The sequence below is a fragment of the Schistocerca cancellata genome, chromosome 9 (assembly GCF_023864275.1).
Source record: "Schistocerca cancellata isolate TAMUIC-IGC-003103 chromosome 9, iqSchCanc2.1, whole genome shotgun sequence".
Lineage (NCBI taxonomy): Eukaryota > Metazoa > Arthropoda > Insecta > Orthoptera > Acrididae > Schistocerca > Schistocerca cancellata.
The window spans coordinates 254,444,195-254,465,567 of record NC_064634.1 but is presented as its reverse complement, the minus strand read 5'-3'; the positions used below and the strand labels follow the sequence as shown (position 1 = coordinate 254,465,567).

At 42.9% G+C, this 21,373-nt stretch overlaps 1 protein-coding gene across 1 annotated transcript in view; it reads left to right on the top strand.

The window, feature by feature from the left end:
* The window catches only part of LOC126100651 (odorant receptor Or2-like), a 44,647-nt gene that overhangs the window by 9,864 nt on the left and 13,410 nt on the right, over positions 1–21,373 (top strand). Inside the window, exon 2 of the mRNA XM_049911277.1 lies at positions 7,922–8,021. Within this exon, the coding sequence (XP_049767234.1) occupies positions 7,922–8,021 (100 nt within the window). The remainder of the gene's footprint in view (positions 1–7,921; positions 8,022–21,373) is intronic.

Sequence of the window (21,373 nt, the reverse complement as noted above, 5' to 3'; positions counted from 1 at the left end):
ACAGCATCTTCTTCCTGTCAATTAAATCTCGAGTCTGTACTACGTCTTCTTCGTGGTGTAGCAATTTTAGTGGGCAGTAGTGTAATAAGAGTGGAAGATCAAGAAAGACGTGCTCTGATTAGTAAGGGCGTAATAAATAAATGTAGTCTATTGTTTAATCTACATATCGATGAAGCAATAATCGGAATAACAGAAAGTTTCAAGAGTGGAATTAAAATTCAAGGTGAAATGATATCAATGATAAGATTCCCCGATGACATAGCTTTCTTCAGTGAAAGTGAAGAAGAATTACTGGATCTGCTGAATAGGATGAACAGTCAAATGAGCTCAGAATATGGACTGAGAGAAAATCGATGAAAGACGAAAGCAATGAAAAGTAGCAACAATGAGAACGGAGAGAAACAACATCAATATTGGTGATCACGAAGCAGATGGCGTTAAGGAATTCTGCTATCTTGGCAGTATAATAACTCATGACGGACGGAGCAAAGAGGACATCAAAAGCAAACCATCATTGGCAAAAAGAGCATTCTTGGCTACGAGAAGTCTGCTTGTGTCATACATAGCCCTCAATTTGAGAAAGAAATTTCTGAGAATGTGCGTTTGGAGCACATTATTGTATGGTAGTGAAACATGAACTGTGGGAAAATGGGAACAGAACATACTCGAAGCATTTGAGATGAGGTGCTACAGAGGAGCTGGGTAAGGAATGAGGAGGTTCCCCACAGAATTGGAGAGGAAAAGTGTATGTAGAAAACACTGAGAAGAAGAAGGGATAGGATGACAGGACACCTGTTAGGACAGCAGGGAATAACTTCCATGGTACTAGAGGGAGTTGTGGAGCGTAAATGCTGTAGAGCAGGGCTTAACAAGTGGCCGGTTTTGAGCGCGAGTATTCGCGTCTGCTCAGGCACGTGCTCGCGAGCAGGTGCAAGGTCGCGGATTAGGGAGGGAGGGGAGGGAGGGGAAATGCGCGCGCGCACGTATGAATAGGACCGCAGCGTGCCTATTGAATTCGCGCCGACTGTGTAACGTTAAAAGTTCTACGATCAGCTCTAACAGTCACTTCGCTGGTTAAGAATCATGTCAAGTCGCCGTTGTGTAACCCCAACCATGCTTTCGCAGTTCAACCACCATTGGGAGGAATTGTATCTGTTTACAGAAAAAGATGGTGTTGCAAAATGTTTAGTATCTCACAAAACGCTGAATTCTTTCAGGAAATTTAATTTGCAGCGACATTATTCGTCGTACCAAGCGAAAGACTACGGAAGTGGAAAATGTGATGGACCAGATCGTGCACAGGAAGTTGTTAAACTTAAAAGGAAGCTATCCGAAGAAGATCTTGATGACGAAGAAAAATCAACTGAGGCAGCTCTCAGAGTGAGCTACAAAATTGCTTTGTTTTTAGCAAAATCCCTGCGCCCCTTCACTGATGGCGATTTAATAAAAGATGTTTGGTAGTTGCAGCGGAACATTTGTGTCCATCTCAAGTTGAACAGTTTCGGATTGTGCCATTATCTGACATGACCATTATGCGTCGCATACAGGACATGGCATACGACGTCCAGAGCCAGCTTGTAAATATCTATAAAGATTTTATAGCGTATTCTCTAGCTCTGGACGAAAGTGTTGATATCACTGGAACAGCGCAGCTTTCCATATTTATTAGAGGTGTTAATAGAGATCTTCAGGTGAGGAAGGAACTCCTCGATGTAGTAGCCATGATGAACACTACAACCGGAGGTGATATTTTAAGTAGTGTTGAAGAAAGTGTTGAAAATATAGGATTGTTGTGGAATTCTTTAGTTTCAGTGTCTACAGACGTTGCACCAGCGATGACAGGGAAATAATTAAGTTTCGTTGCGCTGTTGAAGGAGAAAATGCAAAAACTGACCGTGCCGAATGAAATAAGGGGCGTTCACTGTGTGATCCACCAGGAAAAGTTATGTGCAAAGAGTATCACTCTAAAAAATGTAATGAGTGTTGTTGTTCGTACAACCAATTATATAAGGGAGCATGGGCTACAACACAGACAATTTAAAAGTTTTCTTGAGGATGTAGAAAGCCAGTATGGTAGCCTGCCTTATTACAGCGATGTCCGCTGGCTTAGTCGTGGCGAACTATTAAATCTAATTTTTGCCTATTAGATGAGATAAATATCTTCATGGAAATAAATAACATGTGTGTTCCTGAATTGAAAGAGTCTTCATGGAAATGTGATCTCGCGTTCTTAGCAGATTTAACTAGCCATCTGAATGCTTTGAACATTTCACTACAAGGTAAAGATCTGCTAATTACTCATTTCATAGATCGAATACGAGCTTTTAGAATGAAATTGACACTTTGGGTGTGTCAGCTGGAAACAGGAAATCTAGCTCATTTTCCTAAATTATCATCCATGCAAGATGTTCACAAAGACTGTGAACGTTATTCACATAGTTTAGTTGCCCTTAAGGAAGAATTTGATCAACGCTTTCAAGATCTGACAGCACTAGAGAGTGATTCTGATCTGTTCTCCTCTCCATATTCAGCGAATATTGAAGAGATTCGTCCTGAGCTGCAACTAGAAATTATTGACCTGCAGTGTGACAGAGAATACAGAGACAAATTTCAGAACAAGAAAAACATTTTGGAATTTTACAGACACTTCCCTCAGGATAGATTTCCTCATTTGCACACACTGGCGGCTACAATAATATCAATGTTCGGTTCCTTGTATGTTTGTGAATAACTGTTCTCTGCAATGAAATGTAGCAAGACGCGCCTGAGAAACGCATTGTCTGATCGGAATTTAAACTGCACGCTGCGCCTACGATGCACAAGAGCAATTACTCCGAACATAGACGCAATTGTAAAGGGCAAAAAGTACAAGATAACAGAGAATCCCACACTTCAGTGAGACCTTTTATTGTGTAACAGTTCACAAATTAATACGAATGTAGGGGCATACACTAAGCTAATAAAATTATGTGGCACGTGTACATTCTCCTTTATTTGTTTCATTTGTCACAGTAATAATTGGTGAGTGATACCCCTGCAGGTGGCCGCGGATTTACATTGACTGGCGGCAGCTGTTTTGTGCCCCACGTGACTCTCCCCACTCTCCGCTCTGGTCCGGTAGTGGGGTTAGCGTGCTCGCGCTGCCCCGTGTTCGCGCCTTGCTGCTCACAGCTTGCTCCGCGAGCACGTATGTTATGAAGCCCTGCTGTAGAGGAAGAGAAAGACTGGAGTATATCCAGCAAATAATTCGTGACTCAGGTTGTTAAGTGCTACTCCGAGATGAAGGTGAGGAATACGTGGCGGGCTGCATCAAACCAATCACAAGTCTGAAGGCACACACACACACGCACGCACACACACACACACACACACACACACACACACACACACAAACACACACACACACAAGACTTTTCATTCTTCAGGAAGTGCGGGCTATCCGACCAGTGACCAACTTAGAATCAGAAGGTTTCCAGTCAGTCACCAGGGCGAGCTTCATTCACTTTTTCTGTTATTTTAATTTTTTCCTTCTTTAGTTTCTACTCATTGGAGTTGGACGGGCTGTTGTAAGTCTTTCCCCATTTCCAAAGGCTGGTAGTGGGGCGGAGGAGATTCCCAGATATGGTGGAGAGGGAAGGCGGGCGTTGGCCTCTATAAGAGCCACTGACGGAGTGGTAACTGCGACTGAGTGGCTATCAGTGATGCGAGTCTTCCCAGCGACTGAGCCCGGCTCCTTGACTGAAGAAGTGGGTGGTGCACTATACCACTTTGTAGGTTAGAGAAACCACACATTGAGATCAGAGGCGATTTGCCTGCCAAAACCGAAGGTACGCCAGCCATATTGTTCTCATCGAATGCTCGTCCTCGCGAGTCCGATGTAGAAGAAATTATTTTGATACTAGTAAACTGCAGAAGCATCCAAGGAAAGATCCCAGAACTAGTAACGCTTACTGAAAGATACAATGCACAAATAGTGTTGAGAACAGAAAGTTGGTTGAAACCGGAAGTGATTAGCCACGAAATCCTAAGTTCGGAACGAAATAATTACCGAATTCGATAATATCTAGGGACATCACGAATTCCGAATGTGAATTAATCTGGGTGAAGTTAAGTGTCAAACACTGTCCGAAGAGGCCTCGGAAGGCCCCACCATACCGACCAGCCGTATCCCCCCCCCCCCCCCATTGAACTAAATCTGGGATTGCTGATAATAAATTAGTAATTACTGTCGCACCTCAAAATGATATTTGACCTCAAGATAAAACGTATTCTATAAATGCAGTTGCTATAACTAAGAATAAAATTACTGTACCAATTATTCAGGTGTGAATGTATATGTAAGATCCATAGTAAATCCCTCGTCCTACATGCAAATAAATACAAATAAAAAATATAGAAGTTCCATTTGCATGTAAGGTTCGAATAATTCAACCATTATTTACGTCTCGGCAGATGCCTATCGGATGAGGATCCGATGGGCGTCACTGGACGCGGATGTGGAGGGGCATGTGGTCAGCGCAGGCTCTCCTGGAGCTTGTCAGCTTTCACGACCAGAGGCTCTACTTCCAAATCAAGTAATCCCTCAACTGGTCTCATCTGGTCTCATAAGGGCTGAGTGCACCCCACTTGCCAACAGCTCTCGGCAGACTCGGTCACCCATCGAAGTGAGAGCCAAGCCCGACGGAGATGAACTTTGGTGATCTAATGGGAACCAGTGTCACCACTGCAGCAAAACCTTTGGATTAAGCCTCATACATCGGTCCAAAATGGTAATCTGATTCTTTTACAGAGCTATTTCATCACGAGCTATGTCGGTAGAGTGCACCAGAGATAACTTCAAGAATATTGTTAATAACTTTCCTGATCATGCCGTTGCAACAGAAGGTGACTTCAAATTGCCAGGTATAGATTAGGGGAGTCATGGTATCAAACCTGGTGACGGAGACAGTTAATCGTGTGACATTATTCTGAATTTCTTGTCCGAAAATGACTTCGTGAAGGTAATTAGAGAACCGACTGCGAAAAGAAACGTCTTAGATCTCCTAGCTACCAATAGACCTGAATTTATCCAACCATTTAATGTAAAGGAAGGTCAGCGATGATAAGGGTGTGATAGCAACTATGAGTATGGGTATTCTAAGGACATGTCCTAAAGGGCAGATACCATTATATATAAGGCTCAACGGCCAGTTGACCATCTTCTTCTGTGCGGATGCACAAACAGTGCCCGAACTCTTACGGGAATCGGCAACAAGCCTCGAGCAATGGGAATAATGGGCAGGGGCACTAGGAATATAGTGCGGGACAATAAGTTGGGAATGTGGGTTCCATGGGAGGCGTGCCAGAGATAAGTCCCTGCAGTCACACATAGCCTCTGTGTCCTCGGTGGCTCAGATGGAGCCCTCACGGTAGCTCAGTATGTTCGGTCAGAGAGCTGGTTGGCCTCTGTAATAAAAAACTGAGTGGAAGTATCAACAAATGAACTTGAACGGATGTCATGTGACATCCGCAACGACCAAACACAACGAACAAAAAATGCAAAAAAAATCAACAAAAAACAGATGGATAGACCGTCTACCGTGGAAGCAGGTGATCCCGGGTTCGAGTCCCGGTCGGGGCACACATTTTCAACTGTCCCCGTTGGCTTGTATCAACGCCTGTATTCATCTATAGGTATTCATTTCATTATAATAACATCTGCAAGACTCTCTAAAGATTATCCGAAAGAACTTGCTCCCCTTACAGCAATTTCGCTGGCGCATCGAAAGGTACCTAGTGACTGAAAAAGCGCAAGTCATTTCCGTTTTGAAGGAGGTTCGCAGGACAGTTGCACATAATTATAGGTATATATCGTTGGCGTCAATCTGTTGTAGATTTGTGAAAGAGCTTTTATGCTGAAGAATTATGACATTTTTGAGGAACGGAACTCTCCTGTACAAAAATCTACATAGATACCGCAAACGAAGGCCGCTCTGTTCCTCCATGAGATCGATAGCGCTGTAGACGACGGCGCTCAGATTGATGCGATGTTCCTTGACCTCAGGAAGGCGTTTGACACCATCCCACAATGCCGTTTAGAAAAAAGAAAAAAACATACGAGCTTACTGAGTATCGTTTAAGATTTGCGATTGGATGCTGGACTTTCTTGAAGATAGAATTCAACAAGTCAATCTTAACAAAATGAAAATCGAGAGATGTAAAAGTAATTTCCAGAGAGCGCCAAGGAATTGTGATAGTATCGTTACTGTTTACAGTATGTATAAGTGATTCAGTTGAAAGCCTGGGTAACGCTTTAAGATTGTTCGCAGATGATGCATTTGTCTGTGAGAAAGTAGAAATACCAAAAGACAGTATCTATTTGAAATTTTTGGAAATTTGTGGTAAGTTCCTATGGGAGCAAACTGCTGTGGTCATCGGTCCCTAGGCTTACACACTACTTAATCTAACTTACACTAAGTACTTTTACTGCATTTTCTGCTTTTACAATGTACAGATAAGCGTGTATAAGAAATAACAGCAAGCTGTCACATTTCAGAGCATTCTGACACAAATGGTAAGGAATCGTTAAAAACTGCAATTGTATAATAGTTTAAACGTTTATTCCTTCTAAAATTTGAATATTTAACAGGTAAGTTTTCCTTCGGGATTTCACAGCACTGACTGCTGCACTACGTACACATTGGCCTGCAGCTTCTGTGGTGTCGTCTACTGAAATCCGAATGTTTTCTCGGCACACAGGTTTAACGAATGGTAGATCCACCAGGCACTCTTTTACTAGAATCCTTTTTCAAGAAAGTTTTAAGATAAATAATATTTATTTTCCACAAAGGAATGGTTACACTTACTATTATAAATAATGTGTATAGTTGCTTGGCGAATAAGTCACGTGAACCAGCTGGGACGTCGGCCTGCTCCCTAAGTAAAGGACTTACAAGTTTCTTACTTAAAATGGGTTTTCTAACTGATTTTTGTTTTTTCTTCTTAGCGTTCAGATGCTGTAGTACTTGGAACCTTTCCTGTCAGGATCAATGCTTCGTCCACATGATAAAACTATAATACTTGTCCATTCTCACTGAAATTATCGCTCCCGAACTCCGTGACAGTTTAACCGGTGCGTAATCAACCAAAGTATAATTCACTCCGTATTCTTGCTTTTGAATTGTGATTGCAACTGCAACTAAATAGGTGTAACGCAGAACACTGAGGGTTTCTGTCGTTCCTACCCATATGTTTACACTAAGTGTTCATCCAAAAGTTAAACCATTATTTCGCGCATGAGATTTTCTTCTGATGGCGTCAGCTGGCTCCTATTTTATACCTCCATAGCAAACGACGGAACATTCATAGCGAGATTATCCTTACATAATATGATTTCAGTTCATAGTATGATTAGAACGAGATGGTTCAAAACATTCACCAAAAATTAAACAAAGTACTACAGAAAACCGAATATTTGCTCCCATTTTTAACAAAGCTTTGAATCGAGATCCCCTTGCACAGTTCCGACGATAGGACGAACCCGTTTTTCCGATCATACACGGGAAGTGCCGCGACAGCAGCTAGCAATAGGCGTAAGAAATATCGGTTTTCGAGATTTTCTCTTTTTTTCAGGTAACTTTTCAGTGCGTATCGGCAGTTTAATTTTGGCTTGTTTATTTCAAGTGGAAAAAACTACGACAGGCTTCGACATAACAAGTCTGACAGTTCCCGTTTTAGGAACAAAGTCGTTTCTTATGTAAAATGTGTATGCAAGTTAGTTTGAAACTTGTATTTCCATTCTATAACAGTTGACACAACTTTTCAAACTTATTAAAATTGTGCATTTTGTGCAGTTTACGATTTTGGCTAGACTGAGAGGCTCTCTTGAGTTCAATAGTTTTTCACACGAAGGGCTATGTCTGAAATCCTTCTCGTGTTACAGGTTCGCCAGGCTGCTCAATGACACTATGAGCCCAATAGCTATGACACTGTTTGCCTTCAACGTCCTCGTCGGCTGTGTGGTGTTGTTCCAGACAACATACGTAAGTACTTTTACGATCTTCAGTTAAATCCATATCTACGCTCATGAGCAACTGATGTAGAGATATTTAGTAGCGAGTATTTCGTCATCCACGAAAGAAGTGGGCTATAAAACACCTATTACACCGATCTTTTACCTTTTTACAAGTATCTGCTCATTGGCCTTCGACCCCCAATCAGCTTGAACAAATAAAAATGCCTTTTTTGTCGTGGGCTTGCGGGATGGTCAACATCAACAGCAGCAATGATCCACTTAACTTTGCTGTCTGGACAACCAAACACGCGATAAATCATTTTGAAATGTAAAACCGCTTAAGCTATAATTTATTTTATTCTTTGGCGCTATTATTATTGGCGATACTGTGTTTCTGCTATTTCCCCCAGCTGATACCTTTCCTGTACGAGACTTTTTAAAATAGCACCAGCGTATGTGCTATTCGTAGCTGAATAGGTTACCTGCACGTCCTCACATAATCATTATGTCAATGATTTTCTTGTTTAACCGGCTATTGTAACTTTTAATTTTTCATTTCCAATTTTACCTATAAGCCAAAGCTGTACAATTTTTCTGTTTCTTCGTTTCTTGGCGCTTTTATTTACTGACATATGTCACCCTAGTTTCATTTAAGCATATATTAACATTTTTATTGTATATTAATTGCAAGGGATCAACCTATCATTCTCGTCTATCCCGCGAGTGTTTGATACATACGTTCCATAATATATCCGGTTCCGTGTCCGTACGCACGTTCAATCACGCATCCCCTCGCTGCTTGCTGGCTGGTTCCATGTGTTTTTCTGTGAAGCTTGGACATTCTGGTATGCACTTCCTACAACGCTGCCTAACGCTGTTTTTGGTAAGATTCTTCCATTGTTATCACTTTTAACGTCCCTCTTGTATTTGCAGCATATCATCTTGTTTGTCAGTACGATTTAGTTTACTTATTGACGTTCCTGCACTACACGATAGTGTTATCCTATTTCGTCCATCTAATTTTCATCCCATGTGCAAGTTATTTGCGTTGCTAGTTAAACATTTAGGTCATGGACTACGCTACCTGTAGTATCATGTTGTTTCCTAGGTTTTAACGGGAACCCATGCACGGCTTCCCATTTTCCTTGATGCAGTGTCGTTATGGTGGTCAAAATATTTTAGCTGGTGGACCGTAAGCTGTACAGCATGTGATAGGACGTGTTCACCGCTACATGACGACGTTCGATGTGTGCCTGTTACATCTCATTTTTATTCACTGTGACATTATGTAAAATTCCTCTTCATTGTTTTTTACCCTTCTTCATAGATTTTACAGGAACATTCTTCACCACATCGTACTACATCTAGGAAATACGTATTTTTGTAGATTATCTACTCCATAGGACTTACTATGGCGCTGGGACCTTACTAATACACTGTTGACCAAAATTAAGGCAGAAACTTAAATTTTTCAAGGCTGCATTTATTTTGCCACAAAACAGTACAAACAAGTGATAGTAAAGTGGAAACAATGTAAAGAATACAGAACATAATCAACTGCAACATGCATAACGATGGACAAAAATGTTCTTCGTCTTTTTTCCAACTTAAAGAATTTGCACACATAGTCTGACAACTGCTTAATATGCTCAGAATGGGGTGTGACCAACTCTGACACCGTACAAGCCTGACATCAACGGGACATGCTGTGAATGATGTCATCAGCGCCATGCTGAGGCAATAATACCCATTCTTCCTGCACGGTGGCTCACCAGTCTTGGAGGGTGGTTGGTGAATGCTGGCATAATGCAACCCGTCTCCCTAATGCATCTCAGGCATGCTCTACAGGATTCAAATCGCGAAAGTGACCAGGCCACGCCATACGTGCAATGTCTTCCGTTTCCAAACAAACATCAACCACCCATGCTCTATGGAGTCAATCATTATCGTTCACCAATGCGAAGTCTGGGCCCTCAGCACCTCGCAAGAACTGCGCATGAGAACCCAAGATCTCCTCACGGTACCTGACAGCAGTTAAATCTTACTGATTCACCCGCACAATTTCGTGAAGAGGTGTTTGAGTAGCCAGCGTAATCGCCGCCCACACCATCCTCGATATCGATGTCTTGCCATAATGTCTGGGTCCCGAAATCGTGTTCCACGGGTACCCCAGACGCGAATCCGTCGCGAATCACTCTCCGGGCGAAATCGGTACTCATCTGTGTAAAAAACGTTGACCAACCATTCGACCGTTCAGCTGGCATGTTGACTACTGCATACTAAAATTCCCTTCTTCGAAGACACGTCATAGGTAAGAAGAAAGCATGTCTACAACAATAAATGTCACTCTGCTGAAGCCTTCTGTACAGCGTTTGTCTCGATACAACACATCCGGGGGATGCTGTGACGTCAGATGCCAGTTGCAGTGCAGTACTAAGGCGGTACCGTCGTGCCCTTACAGCCAAATAACGGTACACTCTTTCTGATGTCACACATGATTGGCCTCTCCTGGTTTCCGGGATACCGTTTCGGTCTCTATAAACTGTCGCCTCATCCAAGAAACAAGAGAACGATTTACATTAACCCATCGAGCCACATCAGTTTGCGACTCTTCTGCTTCCATTCTTCCTATCGCCCTCCACAGCAGAGAGCCTGTAGTTGTTTTCTCTGTGTCATCCTGCACCTTCTGTGATTGTGTACACAGCGATTGTGGGTGTGGGTCTACCCGGCAAACAGTAGCCCACTTGATAGGTGTCCTGCCGTTATTGCTGGTGTGGTTGTCCGCTGATCGGAATGCCATCTTCCGTGCAGAACACGATCCTAACGACATCTCTTGACAGTTTTTATGATTATATTGTTAATTAGACACAGGACGGAGAAATAGCACTTTGTTGCTTTAATTTTGATACCAGTTAATATGCTGTGTAGGACTTTGTACACAACTATAACAAGATGCGGGCTACAGAGTGGTGTGGAAATTGTCGTTATAAGAAAGTTGGACAACAGCAGAGATGATTACAAAATGGTTCAAATGGCTCTAAGCACTATGAGACTTAACATCTGAGGTCATCAGTCCCCTAGAAATTAGAACTACTTAAACCTAACAAACCTAAGAACATAACACACATTCGTGACAGAGGCAGGATTCGAACCTGCGACCGTAGCAGCCGCGTGGTTCCGCACTGAAGTGCCTAGAACCGCACGATCACAGCGGCCGGCCCCGTCGAGTACAACGGCAGCAAAGATAAACTTGGGGGATATCGTTGGCTGCCACAGAAACAGAGAGCAGAGGATCGATGCAAACCGTCTGAAGCAAACACATGGTAGACTTCTTAAGTAATAGAACCCAGTACGTTGTCCTCGATGGTGAGTGTTCATCGGAGGTGAGTGTATCATTTGGAGTGCCCCAGGGAAGTGTGGTAGGTCCGCTGTTGTTTTCTATCTACCTAAATGAGCTTTTGGATAGGGTGGATAGCAATGTGCGGCTATTTGCTGATGATGCTGTGGTGTACGGGAAGGTGTCGTCGTTGAGTGACTGTAGGAGGATACAAGATGACTTAGACAGGATTTGTGATTGGTGTAAAGAATGGCAGCTAACTCTAAATATAGATCAATGTAAATTAATGCAGATGAATAGGAAAAAGAATCCCGTAATGTTTGAATACTCCATCAGTAGTGTAGCGCTTGACACTGTCACGTCGATTAAATATTTAGGCGTAACATTGCAGAGCGATATGAAGTGGGACAAGCATGTATTGGCAGTTGTGGGGAAGGCGGTAGTCGTCTTCGGTTCATTGGTAGAATTTTGGGAAGATGTGGTCCATCTGTAAAGGAGACCGCTTATAAAACACTAATACGACCTATTCTTGAGTCCTGCTCGAGCGTTTGGGATCCCTCCCTATCAGGTCGGATTGAGGGAGGACATAGAAGCAATTCAGAGGCGGGCTGCTAGATTTGTTACTGGTAGGTTTGATCATCACGCGAGTGTTACGGAAATGCTTCAGGAACTCGGGTGGGAGTCTCTGGAGGAAAGGAGGCGTCTTTTCGTGAGTCGCTACTGAGGAAATTTAGAGAACCAGCTTTTGAGGGTGACTGCAGTACAATTTTACTGCCACCAACTTATATTTCGCGGAAAGACCACAAAGATAAGATAAGAGAGATTAGGGCTCGTACAGAGGCATATAGGCAGTCATTTCTCCCTCGTTCTGTTTGGGAGTGGAACAGGGAGAGAAGATGCTAGTTATGGTGCGAGGTACCCTCCGCCATGCACCGTATGGTGGATTGCGGAGTATGTATGTAGATGTAGATGTAGAACCAGAGATGTAAGAGCCACCGGTCGTTGCTGTAGACACGACGATCCATTAATTTGGTGGGTAGACGCCGCTAGTGATCATGACGATGTACAAAGTACGATAAATCGCCGACAAGGCAACATAAAATGGAGCTGCAGCGACAGAAATGTTACATCGAATTTTTCAGTGACGACCGTGTAACAGTTTTTGGGCCCCATAGAGATATGAAGAATGAAGATAGTTCTCAAGAATATTGGTCACACAGTAACAGACGTAAAACTTAGTATGCATGGCTATAAAATACAACAAAACTTTAGTAGACAAAATGAGATGACATATCGATAAAATCTCTGTCACAGTAACCTGTATAATCTTTAGCAGTCAAAGGAAAAATCGAAATATCAATGTCAGCAGACAAAAAAAAGTAAAAAATAGCCCTATGTAACGGAGCAAAAACGATGCATTGATATGTGACGTTTAGTAAAATACATAAAAGATGATAAAAGGATACTGTTGTCAAAAATTGAAGCAACGATCGGAAATTTTATTAACTTGCCTCTATATTGCCACAAAACAGTACAAACTGGTGATAGCAAAGTAGAAACAATGTGAAGAACACAGAAGGTAATTAACTGCAACATGCATAACAGTAGACGAGAATGTGCTTCGTTTTTTCCGACTTACATGATTTGCTCGCACATTCCGACGTCTGGTTAATGTGACCACGTCTGGCACCAATTCAGGCCTGACAACGACTTAGCATGCTCTGAATTACATCATCAGTATCACGTTGAGGCAAAAATGCAAACTCTTTCTGCGGAGCTGCTCACAAGTCGTGGAGAGTGGTTGGTGGATGCTGACGTGATGCAACCCATCTGCCTAATGCTCCATGGGATCAAAATCGGGAGAGCTAGCAGGTCACGTTTTGCTTGCAGTATTTTCCTTTTTCCAAGAAAACATCGACCACTTGTGCTCTATGAGGTCGAGAACTGTCGTCCATCAGTACGAAGTGTGAGCGCACAGCACTTCGAAGCAACGGTACATGGTGTCCTAAGACCTCGTCACGATACTTGACAGCAGTTAAACCTTGCTATTCACCCGTAAAATTTCATGATGGGGTGTTCGAGTGGTCATATAATCCCTGTCCACACCATTAGTGATCTTCTTCGATATCGGTCTCTTTCCAGAATGTTCGGGTCTCGAAATTGTGTTCTACGTTCCCTCAGATGCGAATCCGTCGAGAAACATTCTCGAGACCAAATCGGACTCTTTTGTGAAAAGAATGTTGGCCCACTGTTCGACTGCCCAGGAGGCCTGTTGACTACTGCACTCTAGACGTTCCCTTCTGTAAAGACGTGTCAGAGGCGCACACATAGCAGGTCTCCGACAATAAAGGCAACTCTGTTGAAGCCTTCTCTACACCGTTTGCCTCGACACAACAAGTCCAGTGAATGCTGCGAGGTCAGACGCCACTTACTGCATAATGCAAAGGCGGTACCGTCGTGCCCTTGCAGCCAAACAATGGTTCTCTCTTTTTGATGTCTCACGTGTTCGGCCCTGCCCTGGTCTTCGGGATATAGTTTCGGTGTCCATAAAATGTCTCCTCACCCGAGAAATAGCAAAACGATTCACGCAAAGCCGTCGGGCCACATGAGTTTGCGACTGTGTTGCTCCCGTTCTTCTTATAGCCCTCCACCGCAGAGAGTCTGGTAGGCTTCTTCTCTGTGCCATATTGCACCGTTTGTGACTGTGTACACAGCGATTTTGGATGTCGGACGACCCTGCAAACACTAGTTCGTTTGAAAGGTGCTCTGACGTTATCGTTGGCGTGGTTTTCCGTTGACCGAATGCCATCTTCCGTGCAGAACACGATCGTACGGACATCTGTTGACAGTTTATATGATTATGTCGTGAATTAGACACAGGACGGGGAAATAGCAGTTTGTTGCTTTGATTTTGGAGCAGTGCATTAATGAAAATGACAAAAGAGAGCTATATAACCTTAAACTGTTTAATATTATAACGGTTACTTTGAATGAAATTTTTGTCGACCTGATGCCTTTCTTTAAAGTGTTCAAAGTTGCATATTTTACTATGTTTGAAATTTTTAAAATCGTTTGGCTGAAGGGCAATGAATTGTAAGCACAGTGTAGGTGGTATGCTGACATCACATCTCTTAAACTCAACTTATGACTACTGTTTCTTGAAAAACAAAAATAAAATTGAGACATGGAAGTTTGAATCGTTCCTGGAGTGGTTCAGACGACCGGTAGTGATAAACGAGAAATCTTTGTCCGACACAGACTTTTGCGTATCGCAAACAACTAAGGATAATGCGTAGTCACGGAATGTGAATCTATTTCGTAACGTGTACCACAACTGTAACCATCAGTGACAATATCTGTTCTTTCAGGACATTGTGTTATGAGAATACGGACATTGTATACAAACATTGTAACCGTCAAATGATACATTGAAAGTTTACCGTCTTGCCTCCTTGCCTAGGGACGCCAGATGAAAGTTGATGCGGTCAAGCCCTGAATCAAAATTGCGCAACGGATAACTGGGGAGAGGAGCTTGAGAGCGCTACCTAGAGAGCGTGTCCTTTCTGTACGATACTAGGCAAGGGGCTGGAGGGCTCACACGCTGATGTGTGGGTCCCTGCATTCTATAGCTTTTATTTTAAATAAATTCCTTTAACTTGACTTCTTTGTGATTTTTAAGGTATGTTAAAGATTGATGATAGTTGATTACCTATTTATTTTAAACATTATCACTCGACTTTACAGCGATAGCAGCAATTGTTTCAGTTTACAGATATTACAATTTTACAATAGCTCGGGTGTATTGTATACTAAGCTGCACGCACATTTCTACGGGTAAGACGGAATTGCGTTGGCCAAATGTATACCACCAAAGTCTCCCAATATTTTACATAGGACATTCACTATGTGAGGAGGATAATGGGCAAACTGGGGACCAGATACTTTAACACAGGGGGTCAAATTTCCGGGATTAAACGGGCACATTCATTACCTTACACAATCCGCAGTTGGAAATAAAAGATTTAGTACAAATATTCAAATACCTCTCTTCCATGCGTGAACATTGAGACAGACGCGCTGAGGGCACGTCTGCTCAGTTACCCGTCTTCTGTAACACCTGGGCCCCGGTGGAGGGGGTGGTCGAACCACTTGGCCGTGACCAACCTCTCCACCACAAATCTTATGACACTGGAAAGTCTTTGACTTTTACCTGCCTGTGCTGTCTCTCTCATCCCCTAGCCAGGAGTAAGGTTGGCACTACTATACTACAGAACTACTTCCCATCAGAGATTTGGCCACGCTTTACGGAAAGGTGTGAGGAGGATTAGGAAAGTTCATGTGCAAATTCACATCCACGTACAAGAAATGCATAATACACGACACATATAAATACGTATTATGAAGCCTGACACATTTCTTTCCACCCGTCCACATGGGTTCTGTTGCACCCGCGGCCGGCCGCGTCATGTAATAAAATTGGCTGCGGAGCCGCCTCTGCTTCTATTTCCCGGTGCGAGCGAGCAGCGAAACCTGCTGCTTATAGAGCGGACACTGCTGTACCGTTTCAATAAGACTTCATGACCACCTAATAACGGCGACATTAATCTGTATTTGGTTGGTGCATAAGTTTGCTGCGTTTTTTTTTTCGTTGAGTATAATAAACACAACAGGTACACATAAAGTAGACTTTATTCATTTGTAAGATATTTTCCTTCATTATTTACAACAGTTTGCCAACTCTGGGGTACCTTCAGATTCAGCGACTGTAGAAATCAGGTGGTATGAGGCGAAGAACTCGTTGAGCCATGTTCGGAGCGCATTTTCATCCGGAAAGGAAGTTCCTTGATGGTTGTTCGATAGAGAGAGGAAACGGTGAAAATCAGACGGGGCAACATCAGGTTCGGAATGTCTTCGCAACTCAACTCTTGTACTGTGCTTTTTGTCAGTCTGACAGAATGTGGGCGGGCGTTATCGTGGAATAGCATCACTTCACGCAGTCTTACAGGTCGCTGTTCTTAGACTGTGCCTGAAGTTGATTAAAATAACTTTCAGCAGTAATGGTTACACTTCGGGGAAGCAATCTTAGCACACCACACCATCGCCATTCCACCACATGCCATTACCTTTTGTGGATGGGCGTAGGTCTTTGTACGGGAAGTTGCTGCTTTGTTCTGGTTCAAACATTCCTTTCTTTTCCTTATGTTAACATAAAGACATCATTTCTCGTCGTCACTAACGATACAGGACAGGGATGGTCAATGTTGCTCACGAGACAATTGATGACGTGCGAGAAGAGATGCACATGTGGCTGCCTGTTGATTTTTTGTAACTTGCGGCACCAATGCACTCGTTTTTTTTTTTAACCTACCCCATTGCAAATGTCGCACTATGATGGAATGAGAACAGTTCATTACATTTGCCAGTTCTCGAGTACACTGAGGTGGATCATTGGTGATTAATGCGTTTCAACGACCTTAACCGAGCCCCGAAGGTCTTCCTGAACGTGGAAAGTTACTAACGTCAAAACGATCCTACTTATGACGAGAGAACCATATTCTTGCCGCCCTCTGTCCAATGGCGCTATCTCCATACTCGACGCCAATGTTCCTGGCTACACCCGTTGCTGTCACCTTCTACTGAAGTCAAGCAGAAGAATATGTCTCGCCAGCCGGAGTGGCCGAGCGGTTAAAGGCGCTACAGTATGGAACCGCACGACCGCTACGGTCGCAGGTTCGAATCCTGCCTCGGGCTTGGATGTGTTTGATGTCCTTAGTTTAGTTAGGTTTAAGTAGTTCTAAGTTCTAGGGGACTTATGACCACAGCAGTTGAGTCCCGAAGTGCTCAGAGCCATTTGAACCATTTTTTTTTTGAAGAATATGTCGGACATGTTCCGATTTCTCCACTTCGTAATCCATTTTCTAGCGTCCGCAACCCCACTCACTATCTCCAGATTACAAAATGACAATATGACTCAAATAGGAACAGTTAACTACAAATAAAAAATGACAGTCGATAAATAAACCCTTAACAACCGGAATTTCAACATGCAAAACAAAAGCAACACAGAACTACGGTTGTCAAAGGCTTGCTTATACTCCAAAGAGACAACATGAAAATAGTGTGCGGAATACTGATCATTTGCGTCTATCAAAGCTTCTGTGTACACTAAAAATTATATACACTACATACCGGACGTGTGGGCGAGGGGTATGAAATAAAAACATCGGATAAAATACGTCGGAGCTGGGTAAGAAAAATCTCATTTCGCTCAGGGAGTCTCGGATATGCTTAGCGTGACTGAGGTCAAGTAGCCTGGAGGACCAAACAGACACTTGTAAATGTGTGGAATTTTCTTCAAATTGTTGTGGTGTGATTCAAGAGTGATGAGATGATGCATAGCCGCAGTAGGTACACGTTGACTGCAAATTGTTATAGGTGAACAGATAGATCGTCATATTCGTACAATAAGGGCCAGTACCGTTCACTTGGTTGAGACGAAGGCAGACATACCAAGAACCATATGAGATCATGTCCATCACTATTCAGCAGGTAAGGTGAATCACCTTACGTGGCTTTCGACGTACTCACATGCCGCCATAAATGTGTACCAGAGTGTACTGTGAGCCATCAGTTGGGACTACTGTTTTCCCATGCTTCGTGCTTACAGTGGCGATATTTGTTTCCTCAACCCAATCTTTGTGCCACTTAAGGTGTGGCACGTGGATGCACACATGCGGAGAAGGAAGGAAGGAAGATTGGGGTTCGACAAGGTTGCTACACACGGAAAACAAGTTCCGATTCGGAAGGTTGGGGAAGAAAAGCGGCTCTCCGCTTGCAAAGGAACCACTAATAAGTGATTTACGGAAATAGGGGAAACCTAAACCAGGATTGCTAGAGGAGGATGAGAACCGCCCTCCTCTCGAGTACTAGTCCGTTGTCTCAAGACTACGACTCCTCACTCGCTCACATGTGGAACAGTACGTTGGTCCCCTATAAGGATGATGTATCATTGGACTGTTATGTCCTGTTTGGTTGCTGGACTGCGGAACAATTTGTGCACTGTGGCTCATCTAACCACTATCATAACCCATAGTAACCGTCGGTTACCCCTTGTCACGAGCACCCTATTTCTCACGGCAGTTGACTACACCAGTGTCGCTTTTCCCCGAATCGAGGTACTAATCGTTCACCATAGACACGGTGGCAGTGTCATGTGAAAAGCTTGTGCCTAAGTTCCGTAGGAGTGTCCATTGCCTCAGATACCAAGCTCTGCTTCAAGAATTTTAAAGCTGCACTGCATAGGTGTTGGACAAAATTACGTAAACACCGTGAGTAAAAACAATGCACACTTGAGAACAAATGCAGTTGATAGCTAAGCCTGAGGGTTTCGCTGTTGTATTTGAGCATCAGCTGTACCTGCCCAAAGTCTTCAATACGTTGTAAGTGCCAGTCGTGTTCAGAACAATGTTCTATGTAGGTGTAAGTGCATACTGTCTGTGCTAAGTGAATTCGAACCTGGGTAATCAAAGACTTATACCGCATTCGGGAAAACTGGAGAAACATCATCCTTTAAATCACAACATGGGCAAACGTCTTAAACATGGCAACTGTGTAAATCTGAAGAGGTTGAAGAATCAGACAACCAGTTGCAAATAAAGGTTTATTAGCCCTTGACCTGTGTTTCGATATTTGTAAAGGACAAAAGTGTGTTGAATGATAGATATGGGCTGTTAATGAAGGCGATTGTGACGAAAAATAAGACTTCGACGCAAAAGTCACTGCAGAACAGAATATGCACCCACGAACCCTACCAGTAACCTAACACTATAAGGTGAGTTAGAGAAGCAGGGTACTGCAGGATGAATACTGCAGGGTGAGGTGTATTTCAAAAACCTATGCTGCGATAGGAATGGAGTCAGTATTAGTTTTATGCTTTCCAAGTTTCTTTATGACGGCCCTCCACCATGATTCATTACAAGCAGCGACAGTGTGGCTGAGGCTTTCAGTTACCTCCAACGTGTGTGTGTGTGTTTGTTCGTGTGCGTGTGTGTGTCTGTGCGTGTGTTTATGTGACGTCTTGCAATGCCGATACAGCGCGATGGACCAAGCGGTAGTACAACACCACAAGACAGCAGCGGCCGACGCACAGCTGATGTCTCCAATGCTGCAGTTGCCATTCTTTACTTTATCCCCATTCCTTACCTTATCAGGCCACCTAAGTTTCAACATTCATCTGTAGCACCACATCTCAGATGCTTCGAATCTCTACTGTTCCGGGTTTCCCACAGTCTAAGTTTCACTATCATACAATGATGTGCTCAAATGCACATTCTCAGAAACTTCTTCATCAAATTAATGTCTATGTTTGATACTAATACACTTCTCTTGGCCAGGAATGCCCTTTCCGCCAATGCTAGTCTGCTTTTAACTCCTCCTTGCTCCGTGCGTCTTTGTTTACTTTTCTGCCCAGATAGCAGAGTTCCTCAACTTTAACAATTTAGTGGCCATCAATCCTAATGTTAAGTTTCTCGTTTTCTCATTTCTGCTACTTCACATTACTTAATTTTTTCTTCTATTTACTCTCAATACATATTCTGTACTCGTTAGACTATTTCATTGAGCAGATCGCGCAATTCTTCTTCACTTTCACTCAGGACAGCAATGTCATCAGCTGATCGTATCATTGATATAATGTTGCCTTGAATTTTAATTCCACCGCTCAACCTTTCTTTTACTTCCGTTATTGATTCTTCGATGTACAGATCGAACAGTAGAGACGAAAGACTACACCCCTCTCTTACACCCATTTTCATCCGCTCACTTCGTTCTTGGTCGTACTGTCCAGACTACACCCCTCTCTTACATCCTTTTTGATCCGAGCACTTCATTCTTGGTCGTACTGTCCTACTATTCCCTCGTGGCTCTTCTGCATATTGTACATTACCCGTGTCTCCCTATAGCATACCCCTATTTTTCTCAGAATTTCGAAAATATTACAACATTTTACTCATTATCGAACGCTTTTGCCAGGTCGACAAACCCTATGAACGTGACTTGATTTTTCTGTAATCTTGCTTCCATTATTAACGCAACGTCAAATTGCCCCTGTAGTGCCTTTACCTTTCCTAAAGCCAAACTGATCATCTAACACATCCTCGATTTTCGTTTCCATCCTTCTGTATATTATTCTTGTCAGCAACTTGGATGCATGAGCTTTTAAGCCGACTGTGCGATAATTCTCGCACTTTCCAGCTCTGTATATCGCCAGATTCATACATTCTGCACACTAATGTGAATAGTCGTTTTTTGCCACTTCTCCCAATGATATTAGAAATTTTGGTAGAATGTTATTTACCTCTCCTGCCTTATTTTCTCATTCTAATACTGGATCCCCTATCCATTCTAAATCGACTCCGGTTTCACCTTCTATCACATCAGACAAATCTTCCCCCCTCATAGACGCTTCAATGTACTCTTTCCACATACCCTCCCTCTCCTCTGCATTTAACAGTGAAATTCCCGTTGCACTCTTAATGTTATCAGCCTAGTCAGTTCTTCAGACAATCATTTCTTTTTCGATTTCTTTACAGTTTTCATGCAGCCATTTCGTATTAGCTTTCCTGCGCTTCCTATTTGTTTCATTCCTCAGTGATTAGTATCTCTCTTTTCCCGAATTTCCCTGAATGTTTTTGTACTTCCTTCTTTCATCTATAAACTGAAGTATTTCTTCTTTCACCCATGTTTCCTTAGCTATTACCTTATTTGTACCTATGTTTTTCTTTGCAAATTCTGTGATTGCCCTTCTTAGAGGTGTTCATTCTTGTTCAGCTATACTGTCTGAGCTATTCCTTATTTCTGAGCATTAGAGAACTTCAAGCGTATCTCATCATTCCTTAGTACTTCCGTATCCCACTCCCACTTCTCTGCGTATCGATTCTTCTTGACTAATCTCTTAAAATTCAGCCTACTCTTCATCGCTACTATATTGTGATCGGAGTCTATATCTACTCCTGGGTACACCTTATAATCCCGTATCTGATTTC